Here is a 26,810-nt window from a genome sequence, read left to right as displayed (position 1 = left end):
AGTTCACTCTAACACAATATAATTAATGAATAAAGGTTTCTCAGAACATGAAAATACATTATGAAAAGGCAGTGTCGATGTAGTTGTTTTCTAGCATAATAGCACTTACAGAAATTAATTATTGACTTGGGAGAAAAATAAAAGAAGTTCTCATGGCATAATACTTGGCAATATGGAAAACTCAGAAGTCCAAGTGAGAAGTGCAAAACCTCAGCTGGTTATGCTGATTTTTCTGAGTGTTTCAGCTGGAAGTATTTTGAAAACCCTCCATACATAAACAAATTTTAAGTTCTGACTATATTTTAAGTATAATGCCTACCTGCTTGTAACTATCCTACATACCGAAGTACACAAAACCAAACAAGTAGCTTCACTTTTCATCCAACCAAGTAAAATAAATGTATAGCCCTCTGTTCCATAAAATGCCAATGGCTAAAGAAATTTAGCAATAACTATGCCATGATGCTACTTGAGCAGACAAACAAGTGGAAATCATGCTTCTGTCACCCATTCACAGGCTGCTCTAGCAGAAAATGTATCTTAATTGATGCATGTTTTGAAAGACAGCATCACCAGAGGCTGCCACACACAGTTCTTCACCACTACAAGAAAGCTGGTGCAATGCAGCCACAAAGGGGACATCCATCAACTTAAATTCAAGTGTGGTAAAAGGAGACTAATCAGGCATACTAAATTCTCACTGTTGTAAAATACATGGGAAAAAAAGTTAGGTTTGATCTAAAAGATCATGGCTATTTGGTGGAGAATACAAAAAATACGTATTGTAAATACTGAGGTAAATTAATCCAGAGATAAAAATATTAAATACGGACACAGAAATATATATTAATGGAACTTTTTAGAGGTCTTCAGCTCAAGGTATTCTAACTGCTATTGTATCATGTTGGGGTTTCAAATTCTACCCTTTGCCCAGGAGGATCTTTCCAACAGCATTAATTGCTTTAATATCTGTCTATGGGTTCTTCATAGAATCATAGAATGGTTTGGGTTGGAAGTGACCTTAAAGATCACTAGTTCCAACCCCCCTGCCATCGTCAGGGACACCTCCCACTAGCCCAGGTTGCTTAAAGCCCCGTCCAACCTGGCCTTGAATACTGCCAGGGAGGGGGCAGACACAGCTTCTCTGGGCAACCTGTGCCAGGGCCTTACCACCCTCACAGTGAAGAATTTCTTCTTAAAATCTAATCTAAATCTACCCTCTTCCAGTTTAAAACCATTACCCCCCACTACACTCCCTGATAAGGAGTCCCTTCCCATCTTTCCTGTAGGCCTGAAGTACTGGAAGACCACTATAAGGTCTCCCTGGAGCCTTCTCTTCTCCAGGCTGAACAACCCCCAGTCTCTCAGCCTGTTCTCATAAGGGAGGTTCTCTAGCCCCCTGATCATTTTCGTGACCATCCTCTAGATCTGCCCAAGCACGTCCATGTTTATCTCTGTAACTAAAAGCAAGAAAAAGTTTAGAAATGTTCATAAGAAAATTTTCACTTAACTCCCACAGATAAGCAAGCACTTTTGGGAATATTTTTTTACTCCCAGAATAGAGGTAAACAGTCTCTTGTAACATATATGCTTAATACATAAGACAACAGAACTAAATACAGTTAAATACACTCTCAAACACTGAGGAGTATGAGTCAAACTAACAGCCATTTAGCCCAGTGTCCCAGTTCAAGCAGTAGTTACTGCTTAAGGGCATAGCAAAAGATGACCTTTCCTCATGTAATGTATTCATATTGCGCAGCAGACTAATGTCAGAGCAGAAAAAAACTTCCACCCTTTTTTATAGATAATACTATCACAAAAGATTTGATTAGTAAATTATTTGAATTAAATATTATAAAGCAGAAATGATGACATATAGTTTTATTGAATAAAATTAAAAATTGCCGGCAGTCTGATCAGCTGTTCACTGATATGAGGGGAGCTGTAGACAAAGGACCATAGATAGTGTGTTGTGGAAATAATTACCTTCCTTCTAACCAAACAAAACAATTAAGTAGAAATATAAATTTTAAATTAAGTCTTGTTGAAGACCACTAACCTCGTTTTATAAATTAACTTGGAGAACATAGTATTAAACAATACTAACATGCATAGAAATCAGAATTAAAATCAATAATCAAAAAGAAGTATTAAGCACAGGTAAATAAGTATTTTGGGTAAACAGAGCAGTGAAATAGAGATAAAACGCAGAGTTTCATTTTCTAAGAACATGCTTTCAGAGTAAATATCTATTTTCACCTATTTGGTAAAGTTTACAGAAACATGAAAGTTTCTCAACACCAAAAATATATTCCTTCCAGAAATTATTTTAAAGACAACAAAAAACCCCCACTCAAATGCATTCCTTATGCAAAAGCTTTTTGAGGCACATTTTATTATTAGTTCTCATATGACCCAAGACCAGTATAATTGTATTGAAAGATTACAGAGGTACAAGCAATACTGACAATAATTTACTGAAAAGCTAAATTCCAGTAGCTGCATACAATTTTATAACTTTTTAACCCCTTACTATATGAAATTTTAAAGACCTTCCTACATAGCCTTTTAAGTTCTCAGAAATACTATTTAAGAAGCTATGAAAGATCAAATCTGATGCAACATTAAACTATATTTCTCTAAAACATATGAATTAAGTATATTGCTTTGAACATTTATAAATTATAAATTATGTAGTAACATTTTATTTCGTCTTAGTTTATATATGTATGTGTTTAAATACACAGTCAAAATGCAGTCTTCACTAAGATTAGATAATGGGTGTGTAGAACAGTATTAGTCCTTTTATTCAGACTGAAATGCAAAACATTTTGAGACAGAAATTTTTTTATCTCAGCAGAACAAGAAACAAACTTTTCTAATAATAAAGATGAACTATCAGAGACTGAGATGTCACAAGACTCATTGGAACAAATTGGTAATTAAAAGAAAAAAAACAAACAAACGACCTACCCAAAAACCACAAAACGTATCCTGATGGTATACATCAAGGTTTTGAAAGAACTTAGTTTCTAGCAACAACACATGCTCATTTGTAATCCTTCCCCCCAACAAACAAAAAAACTACTAACAACTAATAAATAAATTAAAAAAAAAAATCGGTACACCATCAGAAAGAACAGAAAATTCTTATTTGCCTAACTGTTTCTGCGGGTGCTGTAAAGCAACAGCTGAAAACCTAAGTAATTATTTGGACCTATGGCCACAGGAAAAAAGCTTGGGTTGGGGCCTCCTTAGACATATGATTTGAAGTGAGGGTAGAAATGCTTAAGGAATCTCTGACTTCTTCATCAATGTGATCTTAATACAGTAGGACAGAGGGGCAAATACAATGTATATTTTCAGAAAGAGTTCCAAGGGACATCTGAAAAATACAGACATGTAAACCTGTGATGTAACAAGCCTGTAAAAATTATAATCAAGAACAGATTCAGCTGACTCATGGATAAAAATAACATCCACAAAGCAGCATGGCTTTTCTAAAGGAAAGTCCTGTATTACAAGTCTACCAATGCTTTCCAGAGAGATTAGCTGTCACGGAGATGAGAGAAGCCCAGTTTATGTAGACTATTTGCACTTCCAAAGGGCATTTGAGGAAGTGCAAGTGGAAGGTTCTTACAGTGACTACAACCTCTGTCATAAAAAGACCAGCTTTTGATGAATGTTTGTTTAAAACATAGTTAAGTGATGGTAAAAGTAAATGGTGGGTTCTTCCAGAGGAGAGAAGTCACTAATGGATTTCTTTAGTATCCACTATTTTGACAATATGCTTGTAGATATGCTGGAAAACAAGGCAAGCAGTGATGACAAAGCCTGATGATGATACTAGCTTACACAGAGCAGCAATGAGGATAACCACCTGTGAAGATATAAAGAAAGGTCCTGCAAAACTGAGTAAGCAGTAAAACAGTAGATTAAATACACTGTATTTTCTACAAAAAGAATGAAAAGGCATCAGATGGAGCTAGTAAAAATACAGTGAACAGAAGGAAATACTTCACTGGAATGTACTTGCCATAAAATATTCAGAATACTAAAAGCGTACAAAGGCTTAAGAGGAAAAATAGACAAAGTCATGGATAAAAAAAATCCATCATTACTTACTATAAATAGACTGGATTTAGAAAGTTGCTGTGCCACAAAGTGCTGGAGTATAGGAAAACATTCTGAAGAAGTATCACTGTACTGTTTCTTGCTTTCTTTTCCTTATATGATATTCAGTTAAATGGATCTTTACTATGACTTTGCACAGCTGTTCTCATATTCTTATAATCCAGGAATTGCAAACAGGAACTCTTATACCTTATGTCCAATACATTTTTTAGATAAAAAGATTAATAAAACATTTGGATAATACTGACAGAGTAGGGTCAGAAAGAGCTTGAGGTGATTTGTGGCCAATAAAGCAGAAAGAACAAATGGAGTAAAATGCAGCACCAATATTCATCTTAGCAGTAAGTTAACAAGGAACGTGTCTCAGTTTTTTGCAGTGGATGCCCTTTTGCTTAATATGTTCAAGAGAGATCTGAAATAGGAATGAGCTTGAATTACAAAATTTATCAATAACACACTCTCAACAGAAATAGAATCAGGCGCACAGAAAGTTGTGCTGTATTTGTAAACTACCTGTTGGTTAGTGGGCTGCACAAAAAGAAGTGTTAATTTTCTTTTTATATAAACACAAAGCAGTATTTGTATTTCAGAATTTGAACTAAACATGAGACTTACAAGGTTTGAAATAATTGATTTGAAAGCATTGATTTAGCACAGGGGTTTTTGCCATTAATGTGAATCTCTGCTTGTTATTCTTTCTGCAAAATAAAGTTAGGATAAAAGGAATAGAATTGAGGGGATTAGAATCCAATTCAATAAACTACTAGCATGTTCCCGTCTAGCTACTGCACCACAAAGCACAAATAAACAGATGATGAGAAACACAGAGAAGGTACAATGGCAACAGAACCATCAGAACAGTGAAAATACCACAAGAGAATATAAACTGAAAACTGTAAGACTGAACAGTTCAGAAAGGAGAAGTGTGACAGAGATTTAATTCCTGATGTTGGCACACAGTAAGTACAAAAGCTTCACTTCCCCCTTCCTCACACAAGAAGGATTAGGTAGTGTTTAACAAACAAACAAGATCCTGTGGTGTGAAACCCCAAATTACACAATGAAACTGTCCGCTGTCTCACTTAGTTAAGTCATGTATGTCTTTATGTAATTTTAAAATTAGTCTATAATATGAACACAAGAATTAAAGCTATATTTTTCTTAGTAAAATGGACAGGAAGATATACAAGTTTCATATATGAAGATATATTTCATAGATAAGCTACTTTCACAACTTGTTGAGATAAGACTTTCCTGAAGCCCCTATTACAGCAAGTGTATCTTACCTTGCACATACTTAGGAAACGCATGTTTTCAGACATAGAGGATGAACACTGGATTAAACTAGCTACCTAATTCAGATCATTGAGTGTTCTGACACCAACGGAAAAGCAAGTGCCGTCGAGCAGTTAGTCATGGAAAAACATCTCTGTGCCATCTGTGACAAAAAACTTCAGATGTGTCTGAAACTCAGTGTGTATGATACTTCTAGGAAAATAGGATGAAATGGAGATCACAAACTCCAGAAGGCTACCCAGGCTGCAATAGTATCCCAAGAACTCAGGAACAAGTTGCACTGGTTGAAGCAAGATGAAAGTTATACTTTAAGCAAAAAGAAATCTTTTCAAATACTGGGCGTCACAGTGTAAATCCCATATCCTAAAATCAGATCATTGATGTGGAAAATTAAATGAGCTACTTTGCTTCAAATTCACTTTTTACCCACACTCCTGTCTACTTTGCATCTTACACAAGCCTCTTTAAAAACTTATCATAGCACACCTGTCAAAGTGACCTTCAACTTTATTATCTTATGTAATTACCATTAGACTATGTTTGATGTATTAGTACAGTTAACAACAAATCACACAGATTTTGTCCTGATAGGAGGCAGAGCTATCAGGAGAACATACTGATTTTAGAGATTCTTATTAGTGTGCAGCCAGTTATTTGGAGAAAAATAAAACAGACAAACCAAAAGAAAAAAGAAAAAAAATCCCTCAGATCTGGCCACTGCAAAGAAACTGAAAGAGGGTAGGTTTAGATTAGATATAAGGAGGAAATTCTTCACTGTGAGGCACTCTGGGAACATGTTGCCCAGAGCAGCTGTGTCTGCCCCCTCCCTGGCAGTGTTCAAGGCCAGGTTGGACGGGGCTTTGAGCAACCTGGGCTAGTGGAAGCTGTCCCTGACCATGGCAGGAGGGTGGAACTAGATGGTCTTTAAGGTCCCTTTCAACCCAGACCATTCTATGATTTGATGATATTGAGACTTGACAGAACTGGACTGCTGTGAGAATGGTTTTCTCTGTGGCAGAGGACTCAAATCTGACATGAACAGAAGTTCAGTTTGCACAACTATGCTAATACAGGATGGTTTTGCACTATGTGTTTACTGATTTCATTCCTTAAAATATTTTTTCCTATGAATTTACACCATAACTATTTACTTTATTCCTTAATCCCACAAATTTTGTGATATAAAGGTTATTTTGAGAAAGTGCATAAGGTATATTTATCTAATTTATTCTTTCACATATGTCCAAATTTACAAAAGCAAGCTATTGCATATGGAAGTTATTGTAGTTAGAATTCTCATGTGTAATTTTCAAAGAAATATAATATTCCATTGCTAGATTCTCAATCAGTTTTTGTGAAATGAAAGAAAGACACAAGTCCTCAAAATCTTATGATCTTAGAAAAATGGATTTCTGGTCTTTGAACGTTATGCCAAAGTTTTACTAGTTTGTCTTGTATTTTGTGAAGCTGCTTTTTTCCTCAATTATAGATGAAGTCTGTTCAGTTCCAGTGTTAAAATATGTTGGAGATTGTTTCTCCATTATTTTTTCGATAGACACTTCATTCCTCTTCACCATGGATTTGGGAATAGAAGTGCTATCGTAACAATATGGCACCATTTCCTGAAATACTGAATGATGCAAAGTATTCTTTGAACTTGTCATCAGTAACAACTATTAAATTGTAGTTTTCTTTATAGCACTGATGTGGGAAGCCTAAAAAGAATTCATTATTTATTTGTTTTATTTGGTAATTATATGAGCACCACAGTCTGGTCTGTGGTGCTCATATATATCTAAAGGAAGAACTATGTTTTTCAAATAATCACCAAAATTATGGCTTGGCAATAATGCACTTAAAATTTCAGGTAGATAAATATTCCATGTTTTCACATTAAAAAAAAAAAAAGTAATTACACATATGTTTGAAGCATGAAAACAGCTTACACAATAGTAAGATAACAGGTAAAATATATCCCTAGTGAGAAAGTGTTTATATTTCTGTCCTGCTCATTCCTGATATTTATTATTTTACCTTTGTAAGTAGTTTTATTTTATGGGATACTGGAAAAGAAATTTAAAAACAACAACAAAATCTTATTTACTTTAAAATACTCTCTCCAATGTTTAAATCTCTATTTTATATTTAAATAATTATAATATGATCCAGCTATTAAAACCATAAAATAACACCATACGCAAGATCTTACTCTAGAAGATGACAAAGATGTTTATTATTTCACAGAGACTCATTAGATTGTCTTAAATGGCAGATACATAAAAGAGAATAAACGGTTAGGTCCTTTAATAACATAAGTGTAAAAGAATTGTTCAGGCAAAAATGTACTAATGCAGAGGTATTTAAAAATTCATTTGTCTGTTTCTATCATTACAAATGATATGGCATATTCAATCCTATCCTAGTCAAAGAGGAACTGACCTTCTATTTCTCACCTGGAGCAAGTATACCATTTTGGAGGACAATGGGTAAAGGGCACTCAGTAATGACATCCCACAACCTCCTATTCCTCCTGTCATATTCCATGTAGGACTCAGAACAATCTATACTCTTAAAAATGCCTGCCAGACTCAGACCTAAATGTCAACTAGATTGAAGAATGTCTTTATGAATTTTGATGCGATGAGGCACACATCTCCACTGTCTCTGTAGTTAGTTGAGTCTCAGGATGAACAGAAGCAAATATTTAGTCATCAAAATATTTTAGTGGGAAATTATTTTAACTATTAACAAGTACTGTTATTGAGTACATTATCAAGTAATTAACTCCAAAATAAGCAAGTCTATAAAGTGAAAAAATAGAAGATACCGTATCCATACTATTTATAAGAATTTCATTGTGCCTTAGTAGTTTAGCTTTGGACAAGCTTTATCAGGTCCTGATAAATGTGCATTAGAAGCTGGAGCACATGAAAAATTATATTCCCAATGCTATTCAAGTGCATTTTATGAATTACCTCAAAGGAATGTAATTTATGCCTTTCAGAATTGCTCTGTGATGAAAACTAAAGCAAGGGGAGTGGGAATGATCAGAAAAAGATTCAGTTCAAAAATCACACTGCTGGATCTAATCTAAAATGCTAATGTAGTTGCACCTTTTATGTAAGCAGAAAGTTACAAGATCTAAATATATAATATATAAATAGATACAGTATCAGCTATAGTTAGATGTCTGGATACTGGAAATTGTGAGGTGGACAAGTTACAGGAGTAGAATTTGGTCTAGTCCATTAAAGAGAAATACAAGGAAATTGTGCATACATTCTTAATAATTCATGTAGTCACTTAAACTAAAATGTCCTCTGACCCTGACTTTCAGAAATCACAATTCTTTTAAGTAATTCTGAACATTTTTGAGAGAAAAGTCTTTGCAATTTTTTTTATTCTAGTAGAGAAGTCAGTGATAGCCCTGAATGTACTGTTCTAACTTAGTAACTGCTTACCTCACTGGACATTCTCTCAATTTCCAATTCAAAAGTTCCAAAACTTTAATTGCAAAACAACTGCTTATGTAAAATACTACCCATTAAGTTGTCTCTTTTCAGAGCCTACCATCGTTAACAGAGAGGATTTAAATGAAAAGAAAAAACAACAACAACAATAAATAGCAACGCCCCAAACCCCACCCCCCCACCCCCCTTTCCTATTTTATTTAAGGGAGCATTGCTTGGTTTCTGGCATCTCTAAGGAAGACATGTACTGGGTCTGGCTGAGACAGAATTGGATTTCCCCTGCAGCAGCCCTCACAGTGCTGTGGTTTATGCTGGGAGCTGGCAGGGTGTTGGCAGCACCCTGGTGTTGTGGCTGCTGCTGAGCAGTGCTTACACAGCACCAAGGCTCTTTCTGATATTTCCCCCAGTGGGACGGGGTGGGCAAGATCTTGGGAGGGGACACAGCCAGGACAGCTGACCCGAACCGACCAAAGGGATATTCCAGACCGTGTGACGTCTGCTCAGTATAAAGCTGGGAGAAAGGAGGAAGGGGGTGGGGTCACCCTTGGTCCTCCGAGGCAACCACTACGTGTATCGGAGCCCTGCTCCTGAGAAGGCCCGACAGCGCCTGTCCATGGGAAGGGGAGAATATATCTGTTTGCTTTTTTTTTTTTTTTTCTTCCATGCGCAGAACTTTGCTTCGCTTTGCTTATATTAAAACTGCTTTTGTTTTACCCACAAGGGTTGATCTATCTTATTTTCTTTCCCCTCTTTGCCCTGTTGAGAAAACAAGGGGAAAGGGGGGGGGTGGGAATGATAGAGCAACTTGGTGGATACCTGGCATTTAGCCAAAGTCAAACCACCACAAATTCCCAGGAATCAAACAAAAGGCAACTGATATAAAAAATTTATCCCATACTCTAAACTGGGGGGGGTGGGGGAAGCAAAACAGAACCAAAAAACTCCCCACCACACAGTGTTTATCCATTGAATGCTCAATCCATTCAAATGCTATTTAGTGAGCTAGTGTAAATACCTGTGTAGGGCAAGAGAAAAACGGAGACTCAGTATCTAGGTATACAATCACAAAGTTGATTATATGGAGATGAGATTGAAATGTTCACCCTTTCCGTACCCTTCTACTTATTCAATTATTTGTATTCTTGCAGAACTATGGCTTCTAAGAATAAATATAACTCATGAATAAAAGAAGACATAGTGGTACATTGTAAGACACTGGAAAATAATCCTCTACCTTCTGCAAACTAAAATCGTTGCAAGTAAAATTAATTTTACTAGATAAGAATCCTGTAAATAAAGGAAACATCTACTTGAGCTGCAAAGTATTTCAAGTTCAGACCTGAAAAGCTTCCTTTTCCACTCAGCTATGGCTCAAAGCTTGCTATATCAACAAATTCTTAAACTTGTTTATACTGATCATTTCTCCTGCCCCTTTCAACATCTGGAATGTGGAAATCCTGCATCTTAATAGCTACCATACAATGAAGTAGTAATATCTTCCTATCATAGTGCACTAGATCTAAATATCAAGAGTGCATAAGTGTACCCGTGCCATACCACTATAGAGCTTAATATTACAGGAACAGCCAAAAGAAAGTTATGGACAGAAAAAACAGCAAGTCACATTGTGCAGGTTTACTACTAATATGGTTATGCACTCCATCTGCCCATCCTCAACAACAAGAGCTCCATTTCTAATACACACGATTGTTGGTTTAACTTTGGTCTTTTCTCTCTTCCCTTTTGATGAATAATCATACTTTCTACTATCTGGTGGTGGTGGTAGCCAGGAAGCATGCAGTTTAAAAATTTGTTGGAAGAAATACATGCAGCTATGTTAAATCTAATATAAAAATAATAAATATAATTATATGTATATATATGTTATTAAGTTTTTGGCTGATTCTGCTGTCCATGCTATATGAAAACTATGTTCTCCCAGAGGTATCAAATAGCACCAGCTGGCTTAAGTTATTATATAGATCCTTCACATTTTAAGACCATAAAGAACAACATTGTTAGGTAAGTTTTTCTTTGCCTTGGCCCAAGACTCATCAGTAATTCAAATTTTTCTCTTACAGTGTTTTTTTTCTGTTGTGGAAGGCATGATAAATTTTCAAAAGATGTAGGAAGTATTAATTTCCTTTACACATTTAGCTTTAAATAATCACAGAACTATTTCTTTGTAATATTTTGCAACACGAAATAACAGAAAATAAATGTAAAACTATATGCCAAAAATCAACTGCTGTAAAAATGTACCAAATAAAAACTGTGCACTTTCATGTGATATAAGACCCTTAAAGATAACTTTTTTTTTCAACTCAGCTTGCATTTTCTTGGTTTTAAAACTGACAGAACTGGAGACAGAATGCATCCCTTAATATGAAAGAAAACCATTTCGTAATATCGGCTTCACTGTTGGTACACCATTAAATTCACTTCGAATAATGTATTGTTACCTTTGTAGTTAACCTTGAAACCGATTGAGCCCACACTTTCATCTGTTTGAAGGTGTAACCACATCTGATTGCTCATGCTCACAATTAAATCTGGTACAAAGCTCCCAGTTAACCTATAAATAGAAAAATAATCCGTAAAACCAGTAACTATTAAGTAACTATATTTTTTTCTTTTTGTATGGAATCTAAATAACTATTAAGTATATTTTTATTTTTTATTATTTTTTTAAATTCATTATGTTCAGCTCAAACCAAAGTAGTTATCTACTGGCTGGTTAGTCAATACAGCTCCCAGGGTTCCAATAACTGCATATTTTGTAGCAGTTTATAAACGCAAGCAACTACTGCTTGTATTGTACTGAAACATTTCATCTCATTTTCAGTTGCTGGTCCAGAAAAACATGCATTGCCCCTAACCCTGAACCTTATTGGATAGTCCTATGGATATTACTCAGATACATGCAGGCATATCAAATGGCACATCATGAGCCACTACATTTATTCTTGAAAAAAAGTATTTCTCTGATATAAAATTACCCACTTTGGAATACAGGCATTACACATTTAAGAGGAAGTTGTTATTCTTAAATAACAATACTATTATGAAGGTCTATGTGTTCCCTGCACTCTCTCACCTCCCCTCATCACCTCTACCACAACAAAAGAATGTGCCTAACAGACTCAGCTGACCTTCATTCCTTCACTAACAAAAATACCAGATATCACAAATATAAAACTTCCTAATATTACAGGATGATGATTAGAACTAAACTTTTTTTTTCCAATTTTCATATTGTTTGCAAAAATTTGCAAGTCAATGAAATCTTAAATGTTCATTCTGTTTGCTGAATGAAATAGTGTGATAGTAAAAATGAAATGTTGTGAAAGCTACAGTTTTATGTTATAGTCTATCTACACTTTTTTTGCACAACTTTTCTCAAGTTTAGTAAGAGTTTGTCAGCTAAAACAGAATGGTGGAAAGTACAAAACCATTTTCCATTCTTGTAAAATGGATCACAAGCACAAAACTGTATGAGAGAAAACTGTTCATTTGTGTTTTTTTGCCATTCTAACCATTCTTTAAAGCTAGCTGGGACTTCAAACAGAGTATTTTAAATATATTTTGAAACTAATTTTAGTTCTCTACTCTGGTCCTTTTTAGCTTGTTTCTATATGAGTTACTCTGTTGTGTGAGAAATTCATGTCTATTTCCCACATCTGTGTTCACAGATGGAGCTACTACAAAGACTCTTGCCAGAATTGAACAAGTAAATGCCTGGCCCAAATAATGTACTAACTGCTCATTCCGGCACCAAGGGAAAGTGTCTTCAGTGCGACTGGTCTTTGCCAAATTAACAGATTAACAGGATGTTCCTCAGAAACAACAGTGATGTGATGGCTTACACAGTTTTGTAATTGTTGCTGGTGACTGACAGTATATTTTGGGAACATTTAGGTCATTGTGAATATTAATCTCTTTGTTGTGTCAGAGAGAATAATTCCTATTATAAATGGCCATCAAAATTTTTATGTATTATATTTTATGCAGTCAATTATTAACACATTTATTTAAATGCATAGTTTTCAGAAACAATATTTTTCAATTAAATGGGGAAAAAATATAATTTGAAAATGCAGTTTTGAAAATAAGAATCAATCAGCAGAACACAAATTACTTGTTGCTCTTTTTTAAGTGCTTAAGAATCCCTGTATAACATATGAGAAGACTTTGGGTCCACAGAGCAATAAGATCCAGAAACAACAGCATTATGTGAAGAAAGCTATTTAAGGTAATGAAATTCTGCAGTTATGAATTATCTTTTCTTTCCTCCTGGGGTTTATGTGGCTTCCTCTACCCTCAATTCGTTACCTATACACCTCGCCTGAAGTAGGTTCTTACACTTTCCCTTTCAAAAGCTGAGCAGCGAACACTGTCAACAGTAGAAACGGAAAGATGTGATTATGATGCCTCCTTTTTTTTATTAAACAGCTTAACAGTTTCAACATACAGCAGGCTGTTTCCCACATTTTCCTCTGGACTCCAGAACTACCCCTCCTGCATACTAGTGACATACATTCACCCTGAGAAAGTACACTGAAGGCTAGGTTAGAGAATATTTAGAAGACTGCAACATTCTCCATCTGCTGAAGACGATCTGGAGATTGAATACACATACAGGCAACAAAGCAAGCATACTAAAAGAGTAAGAATGAATTTCATGCCTTGTGCACTGAATTTTCCAAATGCATGTTACAGGAATCAGTGCCCAGATGTGTATTACATTAAGAGTCACCTGCAGCAACTGTCAGAGCAAGTTGCTTGAAAGCAGACTTCCAAACATCCTGAAAAAGTGTGACTGATGTGTAAAGGAGGACCCACCATTTCTTTTCCTTCTTCCCCTCTATCCCTTGGTTATAAACTTAACGCAGCTTCACCTTGCAAAGATCTTAGTTCTGTGGGAAAGCACTAAGAATGTCTTCATAACAGTAATATTGTTAAACATACAAAAACTGTATTGCATTCAAATTTAAGTTCGCTTGGGTGCTAGGCTCACTAGGCTGGAGCAGTCTGTCATGTTGCTGAATGCATAGAATTATAGGCACCCAGGGAAGCTTAATGGCAAGTACTGAAAGGGCTTTGGAGTTCACCTACTTCTGTGATTAGCACCAGCAGAGCAGGAATTAAGACTGCAATTCTCAATTTAGGAAGCATAACTCTAACTGCCACTTAAATTCAGTTTTTAGTTCTGAACCCTCTTATTTAGCAGTGCCCAGTAAAACTGGTGGATTAAACACTTGGATAGGTTTCCTGATTAACTCTGACAAATTGAAGATAAATATCTTCACGTTATTTACACATAAACCAGACATATTCAAACCAATGTTCTTCAGCAGTTTTCTGGAGGAAAGATAATTGTTTTTAACCTTAAAATAAAAAAAAATTAGATCATACAATAGCTGATTTATTTGCTATGCATCATATCTCAGACAAAGTCTGCATAGCTTACAGGAGAAAATATTTGCAAGTATATTACAGCACTCAATTACGTTCCATCTTCCATGTAATTTTTTAATAGATTTTGATCCTAACAACTTTGATGCTGATACTTCTGATCACAGAATAATCAGAGACCATTCTACTGGTAAACAAAAATAATATGTGTGACTGATTATACAATATTACTAAATGTCAAAACCCTATAAATTAATTGAGGAATTTTTTGCTTTTTCTGGTAGTAATTGTTTAAAATTATTTACCTAGTTACGGAACAGACTCTCTTATAATTTGCTAACACCTGACAACTATCATTTATTATTTTATTAAATAAAATCATTCAGAATTCCTTTATATTCATGACAAATATAATCCTGTAATTTCATCATTTCTCCCCCCACATAAGTCTCATTGTCAGACATGCTTTTATAAAATGCTAACATCTTTAATTAAATAAAATCTGGACAGAGTGCTTTATTATATTACTCAAAATTTTAAATATGATTTTACTGTGCCTCAATGTGTTACTGTGATTCAAGTATCAACAAAAAACAATACTTCAGTTAAATGTTAACAAGACCTGGTCAACTTTCCAGATGATAGGATATTCAATATAGTTTAGGAATTTTAAAATATCTGAAATTTAATTCCAGCATTATCAGAAATGTATTTTGAAGGACTGGTACTGTTTATAATACAGAAATTACAGTACTTCCCCACTTCTCAAAACTATTATTAGTAACAATTAGTACATCTGCAACCCACTGAAGAAACTCTGCATTATTCTAAGGTAATTGCACCTGAAATACCTGGCTAAACCCCGGTCTCCTCATTGATAGGAAGGGATAAACTGGTTACCAAACCAATTAAAAATAGAAGGTCAGAGAGTCTCTTCTCTGAAGGATAAATCTAAGGGGGTATTCATGATGAAAATCTGCAGATTCTGAAACAAATATATTTTCTGCTCAAAGTTTTGCAATTAATAATATTAATGAGATTAAACTAGGAAAGAAAAAGTATAAACATTGGGTTTAGGGTACTCGAAACAGAAAAATTCCTGATATCATTCTTATGGTGAATAATGGAAAGTTACAACATATAAAAGTAGTATTAATACATTTCCATTAAATATACTACAGGGAATATGATTCTAAGGAATCCTAACTTTGCTATTCTTTTGTTTTTTAATTAAATACGTTTTGTACTAAAAAAATATCACATTACATTCTATTCTAATCTGTGTTTTAAATTTGTAACTCATTTGAACTAATGATAACATAAGGTACCTACTAAGAGTCCAGTTTCATTGGATCATGGAATACAAGTTGTTAGGATCTCAAGAAACACCTGGTCCAACCTTTCTTGGCAAAAACAGAGTCTAGACAAGCACCCTGTCCAGATGAATCTTAAAAGTTTCCAATGTTGGGGAATCCACCATTTCCCTGGGGAGATTATTCCAATAGCTGATTGTTCTTATTGTGAAAAATTTTCCTCTTGTGTCCAATTGGAATCTCCCCAGAAGTAACTTGTACCCATTGATTATGATTTTATGATTCTCTCATTATATCCTGGCTCACATATTTTAGAAGAATGCTAATGGATGATAAAAACCTTATTTCATATTCAGTGCTGTCTGATTTGTAATCATATGTTGTTTAGGTAATATCCTACTCAGATTTTCTCCATAGTAATTTTCTTCACTATATTAATTCATTTCTTGAGTTATCTGCAACAGTCAGTAAGCACTTAAAGGTCAAGATGCTACAGTATGTCTTTTTCTAGCAAGCTTAGTATGACAAAAGTTTTTATGCGAGTCATTCATTTATCTATTTTCAATTATTTTCTTATACACTTTTAATTTGAGAATACACTTATAAAGGGAGAAAAATAATCCCTAAAAATTTACATGTACTACACGTGAATGTACAGACTATTTATTTTTAAATTGCTGATTTTAGTTTATCTTTTCTGATGTCTAGTCCATCTTTTTCTGACTTTAGAACAGTAAACATATAACAGTGTATTTAAACTATCACCTTCAGTAATTTTAGAAGCTCAGTAATATTAGGGTTTTTTTTGAGATTTACCTGTTTCAAATCACTATTTGCTCTCATCAGAAAACACATTAACGATATTCTGTAATGCATACAAATTGTAAATACAGAAGACTTACACCTGTAGCACAGTTTTAGGATCACCCACTTCTCCTCCATCACCAATAGTCAGTGTGTCATAGCCAATCTCCAGATCAAATTCTTCAAAATTTATCTGAATAACCTAGGACATAAAATGTGTAAATATATTTTAGAAATGTAAAAGATGTACCTAAGAGACGAGTCTGTTAATAAGCTTTTCAGCAGTGTAAATAAATTTTCCAACTAATAATTACATGTAATTTTAGCATATTTTACAATAAATTATTGCTATTAACCCAACAGGTTTGGTTCACGAAATATCAAGTATAGTAACTTTAAGGTATCATCACTCTGCAGACCTCCTCAAAGCACCATCATTTCACTTATTTATGTAGTTGTTACATGTTTAATACAGTTCTGGATAACTGCATTACATTTTGATTAAGATATACTCAAAGGGCAACATAACTAATTGCACTTTGTGCAATACAACCATCTTCAAATAACAACTGAATAATTGTACTTCACTGCGTAATGCAGTGAAGGTGAAGAACATAATTTACTCCTCACATCTAAAATCTGTCTCAAGTAGGGTAAAGCTGGATCAAAGGTAAAAATAATTTTCTTATTTCATGAACCTGAGTAAAATATAACTATCACAGGTATGGGCTTTTTTTATATCCTGTAATTTATAATGCAGTATGCATATTTATTGATGAAGGATAAAAAATTCAGCTCCATTTTAAGAATACAAAAAATTTTTCACTTTAGAGCAAAATTCAAACTTATTAGAAAAGAAAATAAAGAATATTGTTTACACCCATGTATTAATCATGCTAACTCTCTCTTTATGAAAATAATGGAAATTCCTAAAAATTTCATATAGATAACAATGACAGAATACTTATGCGTAGGAATTTTTAATACTTGTATCTGCAATATATGGTCTTTAATTATTGTTATAATTAGGAATTGAGAATGATTGTGTTTCAAAATATGGATTCGTTCCAAAGGGAGGAAAAATGCTTTTCTTTACAGGTGCAAATAGGAACATAAATACACTGATGAATATCTAGTTTGGCACATTAACATATAAAAATGTGTGTGTGTGTGTGCACGCACATGTATGTGTGTTATACACCAGGGAATACAGTCAAGTTCAGAGAGTTAAGAGGGCCCCGCTGGAGAAGACATGGAAAATTGTATAGGCAAGTAGCTGATTTTCTCTAATTGTCTTGAGTAAAGCAGACAAAACCACACGTATATCTACTTAATCTTCTTAGTGTAAAAAAAAGAAATTCTGGATAGTTTGTGTTGTTCTAGCCACAAAATTATTTTCTGAAATAAAGAAAGCTTTATTATTTTTAATCAAAATAGATGTACATACAAAATAAGTTTATTATTTGGGTTTTGCGGCATTAATATATTTCAGGGAAACATCTTAAAAGATTTTTGGCCCATTCTCTTTGTAACTGACCTAAAACAGTGATAATGGGATAGGTATGACTTTTTGAAAAGTGTATTTGTATAAACCCACACATGCATAGATTAGTCTACATCTGTCTTGTACCATTTTCTATGAGTCAGAAAATGGTACATTTTCAGAAAATGGTACATACAGTCACATTTTTAAGACAAGAAGTAGCAATTAAGTCATTAATAACTTTCACAATTTAAAAATAAATTTTAAATTATCATATTATAGTAAGTGGCTAGAAAAATTTGGAATCTTATCTGATAATTTTATTTTTCAAGTTGTTATTACCATGATTTCTTTTTAAAAGTTTCTGGATCAACTGAAAATTAGAAAATGTTGCAACTTTGTACAAAAATGCCAGTAGTAAAATAAAACCAGAAGCAGTAACCACCGAATAGGATTGTATTTTATGTAAAGGAAAAATTCAGTTATTATTGCTTGAACCAGTAAATACTTTTGTGTACAATGCATACCTCTGCCAGGAGAGGGTTAGAAACACCTACCAATAACTACTCCAGGCACATTATAGTACAAATGGAATATTTCGTAACTCCAGGTCATTAAAGGGTAAGTAAGCAAATGTATGTAACCTACTAATAAATCCCTTTCAACTTAGGTTTAACATACCAAACCTGAACTGATTTACAGTACAAACTGGATTTGGCAAAGTAAACTTGACATGTATTTGGGAAATCTGCTTGTCAACTGAGACTTGAAGACATCTAATTTTAAGGAAATTTGCAGAAATGGAGCAAGAATAACATACAGCAACAGTAGAACTGTCAACATCCAACATGCAAGAGGCAGTAAACTCATTTCCTACATATGTAATGCACAAGCATTTATGTGTTGTAAACGTGAAAAACAATTGTGTATATTTTTTGGAAATTCATCCTCTGCTGTTTATCTTTGACATATGAAGTACACAATGTACAATACAAAATGTACTTGAAGCCTTTGCAAATCTGCCTGAATGGCAAGAAAATAAGCACTCTTAGTGATAAAATACTTTTTCAGAGTCCTTGTTTTACAATGCCAGATTTAGTTTGATCAGATTCAAAGACAGCTGGATTTGGCAATGTTCATTATATTGATTATTCCCTTTAGAATACTGAAAAACTGTTTTGACAATACCAGCATTTAAAGTTGAGTGTGCTGGAACCTTTCAAAACAACAACTGAAATCTAGGTAAAATGAGGAAATAACTTAAAACTTTGTAATAAACCTGACAAAAAATCTGCTTTTACCAGTCATCTAACATTTAGTCTTTTTTTTGTTTTCCTGAAAAAGCTGTGAATGGCAGACCAAAGGTAGGTGGCATCCTTGAATCATTTTAATGTTAGAGTAAAACCTCAAGGTAATTCTATATTTTAATCTGTTATTGTTTGTAAGAATAAAAGCTTCAGGGAAAAGTGTGCTGGTTTAGTACTATATCGTACATATTTTTAAACCAGATTAGTATTACTAAATTGTGCTATTGATCTGGTTATTAGATGCACAGTAATCAGAAGCACAGGTGCAGGTATTCTTTCTGGATCTATAAATTCAAGTAATTTTTTTTTTCCAGTTTCACAGAGCAAGATATAAGCATCATTAATATAAATAAGATATGACACATTGTTTTTAGTGATCGATACAAACAGTGATCATGTTTAAAATGTATTTATATACTTATTGTATTTATGCCCCACACCACAATCTCGTTTAAAACTGAAAAAAAAAAGTAAAATGCAGAGGCACCACAAAATATTTTCAAACAGTCAGGTATCCTTTCAGGGAACAGTATTATGAACAAAAATATTTCACCGATTATTTGCCTGAACCACAAGATTCTGGATAAGAGAATGATACTATCAAAAGCGGGTTCTAGAAGGCAGGTACAAGAGGGAAATTTCAAAGATGCAGTATTCCAGCTGAGAGAGTTTACCACCATAGTCATGACCTGTCATTTCACACATTATAATTCAACCAATGATATCAGATATGCATCTGTATAGCTTCAGAACTGAGAGGAATATCTTTACTTAAAATTAAGCAACGTAATAATTACTATTCTGTTCTTTTTCAGAAAGACCTATGCAATAGTCCCTGAAATTTAGTACATTTATAGTAGCCTTCGTGATGTATTCAACAGGTAGCAGACTACTATAATTATTTTGATACAGACTAATAATATTTTAAATTTTGTTTTAGAGCATATTATTAAACATGTTCCTAGACACTAGTCAGAAGAACGTAATCTTTTCTTTCCTCTTCCTCCATATGAACACATATATATATATATATATATAAACAACAAATGTATTTAAAATAAAATACACTGATCTGTGCGCTCCTTATTCACTAAAATAAACATGAAAATAGGTAAAAGGAAGGCCATAGTCTTTCTACATCCTGGTCTGCTTTTGCTGTTTATAAACTCAGAGGCAATAAACAACTTATAATTGCTGAATTAAATTAGATTTATAAAACCAGCAACAAATAAACAACAACAACAACAACAACAAAATGACAATACTAATAATTTTTATCCAAGCTATACAGAAAATAAAAAAGTCCTATTTGAAAAATAACTCTAAAATTATGATGGTCTCCAGTAATTTTGCAAGGACTTTTTTGAAGGAAGAAATGAGAGCAGAGATCTAATTTCTAACAAGTTTCAACAGACATTACCTCCTTTCTGTGCCTTGAAACATATCCTTTGGAACCCACTCCTTGGGTAAAACTGAGTCTGTTATCCATCTCAGAAGTAACACAAGAGAAGACTTTATTGAATAGTTAATGGCTAACTTGAGAACTTCCTACAACTCTTCAGAGGGAGAATATGCTTAGGAGGATGTGTTCCAGACAGCAATCTTTCCAGACAATTGTTTGATATGACTGTGTGTCTAGTTCCTAATAGAACTCGCTCCCCAAAGATTTTTCAAGGAAAGTAGTGTTCCAGGTGAAGCACTCAACTTTTAAAAATTTCAGAACATACAAAGCAGAATGATGTGTAACAGAAGCAAGTATATGTTCTTCTGAAGGGGAAGTGTAAAAATTTAAAGTTGTATGTATTTCCATATGTGCATCTGTTATCCTAAAGCTTCCAATGCAAATGTACCTCTAAAAATATTTTCAGATGTATAGTAATGTTTTCACTCCATAAAATTTGACATTTTACCAGCAAAATAACGATGAAGTAGTTTCTAAAGTTGTTATGAATCTTTTATCTTCAGAAGAGTCTTAAAAATTAAACTAAATTATAGCTTAAATGAACTATATCTTAGATTATATTAATGGTAAGAAACAAATCGTGCTAAGAACACAACATTATTACATACTATTTTGCTGTACATTGCATATAATCCAACTATTTAAAATTCCAAGGAACCACTGTAGAGCATAACAATAGTTTTTTGGCTCCTTGGTAGTCACTTATTACATGAACAAAACGCAATCCAAAATGAAACAGCCTAAATATTAAGCACTTCTGTCCTTTCTAATTTAATTTAATCTTTGAGTATCAGAGGAGATGAGAAAAGGGGGAGAGGGGGAAGAAAAGGAGAAAGAAAATTTGGAGATTATAGAACATTATAGAAAAAAAAACAGGTGACAAATTCCAGGAGATAAATACTCACTAGCTGAACTGGAAAGTTTCTTCCATATTGTTGAGTCTGTTGGCAATAGGATTCACCATACTTAACTGCAGACATCTACAGTGCAAACTTCTATATTTGACAGAGGCTTCTTTGTAACCAAAGAAAAAACATGTCTAGAGTGTAATTTGTTTCATCAAAAGGTGATAACACATACTAAATCAACCACAGCTTAGGACTATCTATTTCTCTTCCTTGATTATAAAGTGAGACTAGGCATTTACACATGGATGTCTACACTGTGGACATCTAAAACGGAATTCACTCGCATAAATATATTTAAGTAGTACCATCTGAGAAGCTGTAAAGCAGCCAAAAGATCCACACAAATCTGGCAGATACAGAATCTTCAGGAGCACTGTACTCTTTTGGGAAGGCATCTGAAGACCAGATGGGGTTATCCTGGAGTATTGTATGTCAGTGATTGTCAGTAATCTCAATCCTACAGATACCAGATTAATTCTATTTTGCAGAGTCATTGGTAAACACATCGTATAATTTCCTTCATGCAGTTCTTTAAAAATGGTTTTAGCTTTGTTCTGATTTGTTATTTTTAACTCAGATACTAATGCTAAATGTTACTTAATTTTCCATAGAGGCTAATCCTGCAATCAGTTATTTATAAAGGTCATTTAGAATTATTTACTTTGGGGCCACAATAATTGAAAACAGATGTAAAGCCCTTCCCTATCCTGATAACAAATACTATTGAAAAGTCTTGAAATGGAGAGATTGCACATTAAAATAACAGCATGGAGAGATTATATTTTTATTTTTCATGTTATAGTTTTATGTTTTCATAGAAGTATGACCTGTATTGTTTTGGATTGCATTCACAAGAACAGTCTGTGAGAATGATTAATCAGAGGAATACAGTCTCAACGTTTTACCAACTTATGCATCCCCAATGAAAAGAAGTGTTCTGAAAAAAAAAAAAAATTATCTTGTAAATAAGGCACATGTTCTTCTTTACAAAGAAACAGAGATAAATAATAATTGCACAATTTAATGCAACGATCAATATAGCGTCCAAAAAAAGGAAATAAAGGTGTGTAAATAAATAATTAAACAAACACATATGCTTTTACTTCTGCCAGTGTGTTAATCATGCTACCAACAATACAATTTACTATATAACTTATTTTGTGAAACAGATTATTGTGTTGTAGGTTTGGGGCTTTTTTTACCTCAAAGCAATTATTTCAGATTAGATTTTGCCATATCTTCTCATATCAAATATTTTAAACTCTGTTAATGCTGTCTCATATCTCTAAAAATTACTAGTGCTTGTATACTTAAAATTAAGTTATTTTCATTCATTTTTATTGCCACTAGAAAGGAAGACAAAATTTTTAATCTAGACACTGAAGGAAATGACTGGCTAGTAGTAACTATCTTTAACATGATGTAGGAATGGCATTTGTACCTAAAAGACAGCAAGAAGGGAAATGTTGGATTTCGAAATTCTGGCCACCTTTCTAGTCCCAAAATATCTATTATTGATGTACAAAGAAATCTATTTCTACAAAAACTGTCTAGCAAAAAAACATGATACAAATGATTCAAACATACTAGCAAGAGCAAAAAATCTACCTCACTGAAACATATCCACAAGATATCTACTTACATCAGTTTTTATTGTTAACTCTAGGAAAAAAAAAAAAAAAACAACAAACAAACAAAAAAAAAAAAAAACAACAAACAAAACCAAAAAACACTTATAAGCTGCTAATAATGTTATGTCCACCCTTTGCTCATGAATCAAAAAGAATTCTCTGGTTGTTGCCTCCACTGATAGAAGTGAAACTAGGCAAGGAAAGGAAATGCATCCTGTTTATATCTCCATGTCTGTGTAAGACCTCAGGATGGTTAATTGCTTTTGTGCTGAGGCTGTCTGACTACTTCCTAGTAAGTAAATGTGTATTTATATCTTATGGTATAAGCTAATGAAATGGTGCTGTCTGATTGATAGGCTTTACCTCAATAATTTTCCATAGAATCACAGGTCCCTCCATCAAAATAATTGTGTTATTATACATTCGATTATAGCAGAATAGTTTCAGTAGGAAAATATATGGAATCCATCATTAATTATAAGACTGAGGCATAGTTTTATTTAATTATTTATACTGAGGTATAATTTTTTTTTAACATTAATACTACCATGGAGCAGCTAATCCTGGAAACCATTTCCAGAAACATTAAGGACAAGAATATCATCAGGAGTAATCAGCACGGCTTTACCAAGGGGAAGTCATGCTTGATCAAGTTTGATAAACTTCTATGATGAAATTACTAGCCTGGTAGATGAGGGGAGAGCAGTGGATATTGTCTCCCTGGACTTCATGTAGGCCTTTGTGGCAGGTGCACTGGCCCAATGAAAACACGGCTTCTTGCCTGCTGAAGTGTAGCAGCTCCTGACTGCCTTTGTTCTTGGGGCTTCACGGTACTTGGGGCCTTTGGCCAATGGGAGCCACTATTGACCACAGATCAGATTCAGCCTGTGTATAAATGGAGTCCCCTGGGGAGCCATTTTGAGTTTGTCCCCTGGAGCAGCATGCTGAAGTTGAGGACTCTCCCTTTGGGTTAGGACACTGCCCAAGGAAACTCCTTGAGGTAACTTGGGTCAGGATGCAGCCCTGAGAAGGTTCTCGAGGTTGAGAGCCCTCACACTTGTTAGGTGAGTGATAGAGTATTTTGGGTTGTTGTTAAAACCTAGAAAGTGGTGCTTTGTTCTGCATTTTGGGTTGTTGTTAAACCCTAGGAAGTTGTTCTGTTCTCCTCTCACAGATGTTCAAACCTGTAATTGAATAGTTGTGGAGGGCTAGTTGATTGTGTTGACAATAAATTTTTAATTTTTGGTGGCTGGTTGTTTATTTGAGAGCCTCTGTAACAGCTTTTGACATTGTCTTTTGCAAGGTATTTATAGACAAGCTGTTGATATATGGGCTGAGTGAACAGACAGTGAGACTGACTGAAAACTGGATGAAATTCTGGGTCCAAAGGGTGGTGATCAGCAGCACAAGCCAGTAACTGGTGGTATGTCCCAGGGGAAAATACTGGGACAAAAACTGTTAAACATCTTCATTGTTAATCTGGGTGATGGGGCAAACAGTACCTTCACCAAGTTTGCCACAACACCAAATGGGGAGCAGTGGCTAATATGCCAGAATGTCATGCTGCCACCCAGAGGAACCTCAACAGACTGGAGAAATGGACCAACAGGAACCTCATTGAAGTTCAACAAGGGGAAGTGCAAAATCCAGCCCCTGTGGAGGAACAACTCCATACACCAGTATATGCTGGGGGCTGCCCAGCTGGAAAGCAGCTTTGCAGAAGTGTACCTGGGGGTCCTGGTAGACACCAGGTTGAGCATGAGCCAGCAATGTGCCCTTGCTGCAAAGAAGATGAATAGCATCCTCAGCTGCATTAGAAAAAGTATTGCCATCAGTTTCCAGGGAGGTGATACTTGCCTTCTACTCAACTGTGGTGAGACACATCTGGATGCGGTGTTCAGTACTCCTGAGTACAAGAGAGAGTTGGACATACTGGAGAGAGTCCAGCAAAGGGCTTCAGAAATGATTAAGGGACTCAAGCGCTTCTCCTATGAGGAAAGGCTGAAAGAGCTGAGGCTATTCAGCCTAAAGAAGAGAATGCTCACAGAAGGTCTTATCAATGTATAGAAATACCTGAAGGGAGGGTGCAAAGAGGAGAGAGACAGCTGATTTTCACTGATGGGACAGGACCAGAGGCAGTGGGCACAAACTGAGACACAGGAGGGGCCTCCTGAACATCAGGAAACAGCAGTTATGGTTTTGTTTTTTTTTTTCTGTGAGGGTAACCCAGCACTGGCACAGGTTGCCCAGAGTTGTTGTAGAGTCTTCCTCCTTGGAGATATTAAAAAGCCATCTGGACATGGTCCTGGGCAGCTGTCTCTAGATGCCCCTGCTTAAGCAGGCCAGGAGTTCCCTTCCAACCTTAAGCATTCTGTAATTCAGTGAAAATTGAATCAAATAAGAATTGGGCATCCGTTAAAAAAAATGATCAGTTACTATCTTCACAGCTAGCGCTTTTCTACAGATAAGCTATTTGGAGAGAAATTGATCTTGTCTAGTTTGGACATTCCTCTTAGAATAAGTAATTAATCAGTACATTAGGATTTGTACCTCTCCTGAACCTAATATCTCTTCGTTAACTGGAAAGAGATTTTAAAACAAAAAGTCTACCAACTACGGCAGTTAACATTCTGTTGACTAAAGTTAGATGGCACTGATCTACATAAAGTTGCTTTCTTCCATAAAATTATCCCTCCATGTCTTCTTTACTACAGTTGTGAAAAATACGGGAATGACTGTATTGAGAATATAATGCTTATTATTTCCTATTACACTAGCTGAACACAACTCCTTGCCTGGAAAGTATTTGATATAATAGCATGAGGAAAGAATGAAAGGAATGGTAGATTTTAGAGAAAGGCGAGAGAAGACGCAATTGATTACAATTTATGCGCTATAGAAACACATGCCTATGTGGTTAAAAATAAATTTATATCCTTATTATGAAGTTGCACGTAGCTAACTTAAGATCTCATTTGTTTTCTTACGCTGCCAAAAGTCAGAATGGCAAGAAGGCCAACTGTAAACAAAAAGGAGAAAATGGTTTCGAAATATCTCTAAACAATAATATTCAGCAAAAAGTTGTAGATAAAAATGCTAATCAATTGAAGCTTACCAAAGCTAATAAAGCAGATTTGATGTCTTGGGTTTTTTAAAAGACATTCATGAATATTGAATTAAGCATAAATCTTTAAAAAGTATATACATAAGTATATACTTTATAAATATAAGTACAAATCATAGAATCATAGTACCATAGAGTCATAGAGTGGTTTGGGTCAGAAGGGACATTTAAAGATTGTGTTGTCCAACCCTCCCTGACACAAGGAGGGACACCTTTCAATAGAACAGGTTTTCAAAGCCTTGACCTACCTGACCTTGAACACTTCCAGTGATGGGGCATCCACAACTTGTCTGGGCAAACTGTCCTCAACACCTTCATTGTAAAAATTTCTTCCCTATGTCCAATCTAAATCTACCCTCTTTCAGTTTAAAACTGTTATCCTTTGCCCTCTCACTACAGGTGCTAGTAAAAGGTCTTTTTCCATCTTTCTTATAATCCCCCTTTATACGATGAAAGGTCA

At 34.6% G+C, this 26,810-nt stretch overlaps 1 protein-coding gene across 3 annotated transcripts in view; it reads right to left on the bottom strand.

The window, feature by feature from the left end:
- CSMD3 (CUB and Sushi multiple domains 3) overlaps positions 1-26,810 on the bottom strand; it is a 732,271-nt gene that overhangs the window by 357,921 nt on the left and 347,540 nt on the right. For all 3 annotated transcript variants that reach the window (XM_074897604.1, XM_074897605.1, XM_074897607.1), the window contains 2 exons: positions 16,534-16,637; positions 11,366-11,478 (listed from right to left, as the gene is read on the bottom strand). In XM_074897604.1, coding sequence (XP_074753705.1) covers positions 11,366-11,478; positions 16,534-16,637 — 217 coding nt within the window. The remainder of the gene's footprint in view (positions 1-11,365; positions 11,479-16,533; positions 16,638-26,810) is intronic.

This window comes from Athene noctua, chromosome 2 (genome assembly GCF_965140245.1).
Source record: "Athene noctua chromosome 2, bAthNoc1.hap1.1, whole genome shotgun sequence".
In the NCBI taxonomy this organism is placed as follows: domain Eukaryota; kingdom Metazoa; phylum Chordata; class Aves; order Strigiformes; family Strigidae; genus Athene; species Athene noctua.
Note: the sequence above shows the minus strand (reverse complement) of the source record. Positions and strands in the feature narration are given on the sequence as shown.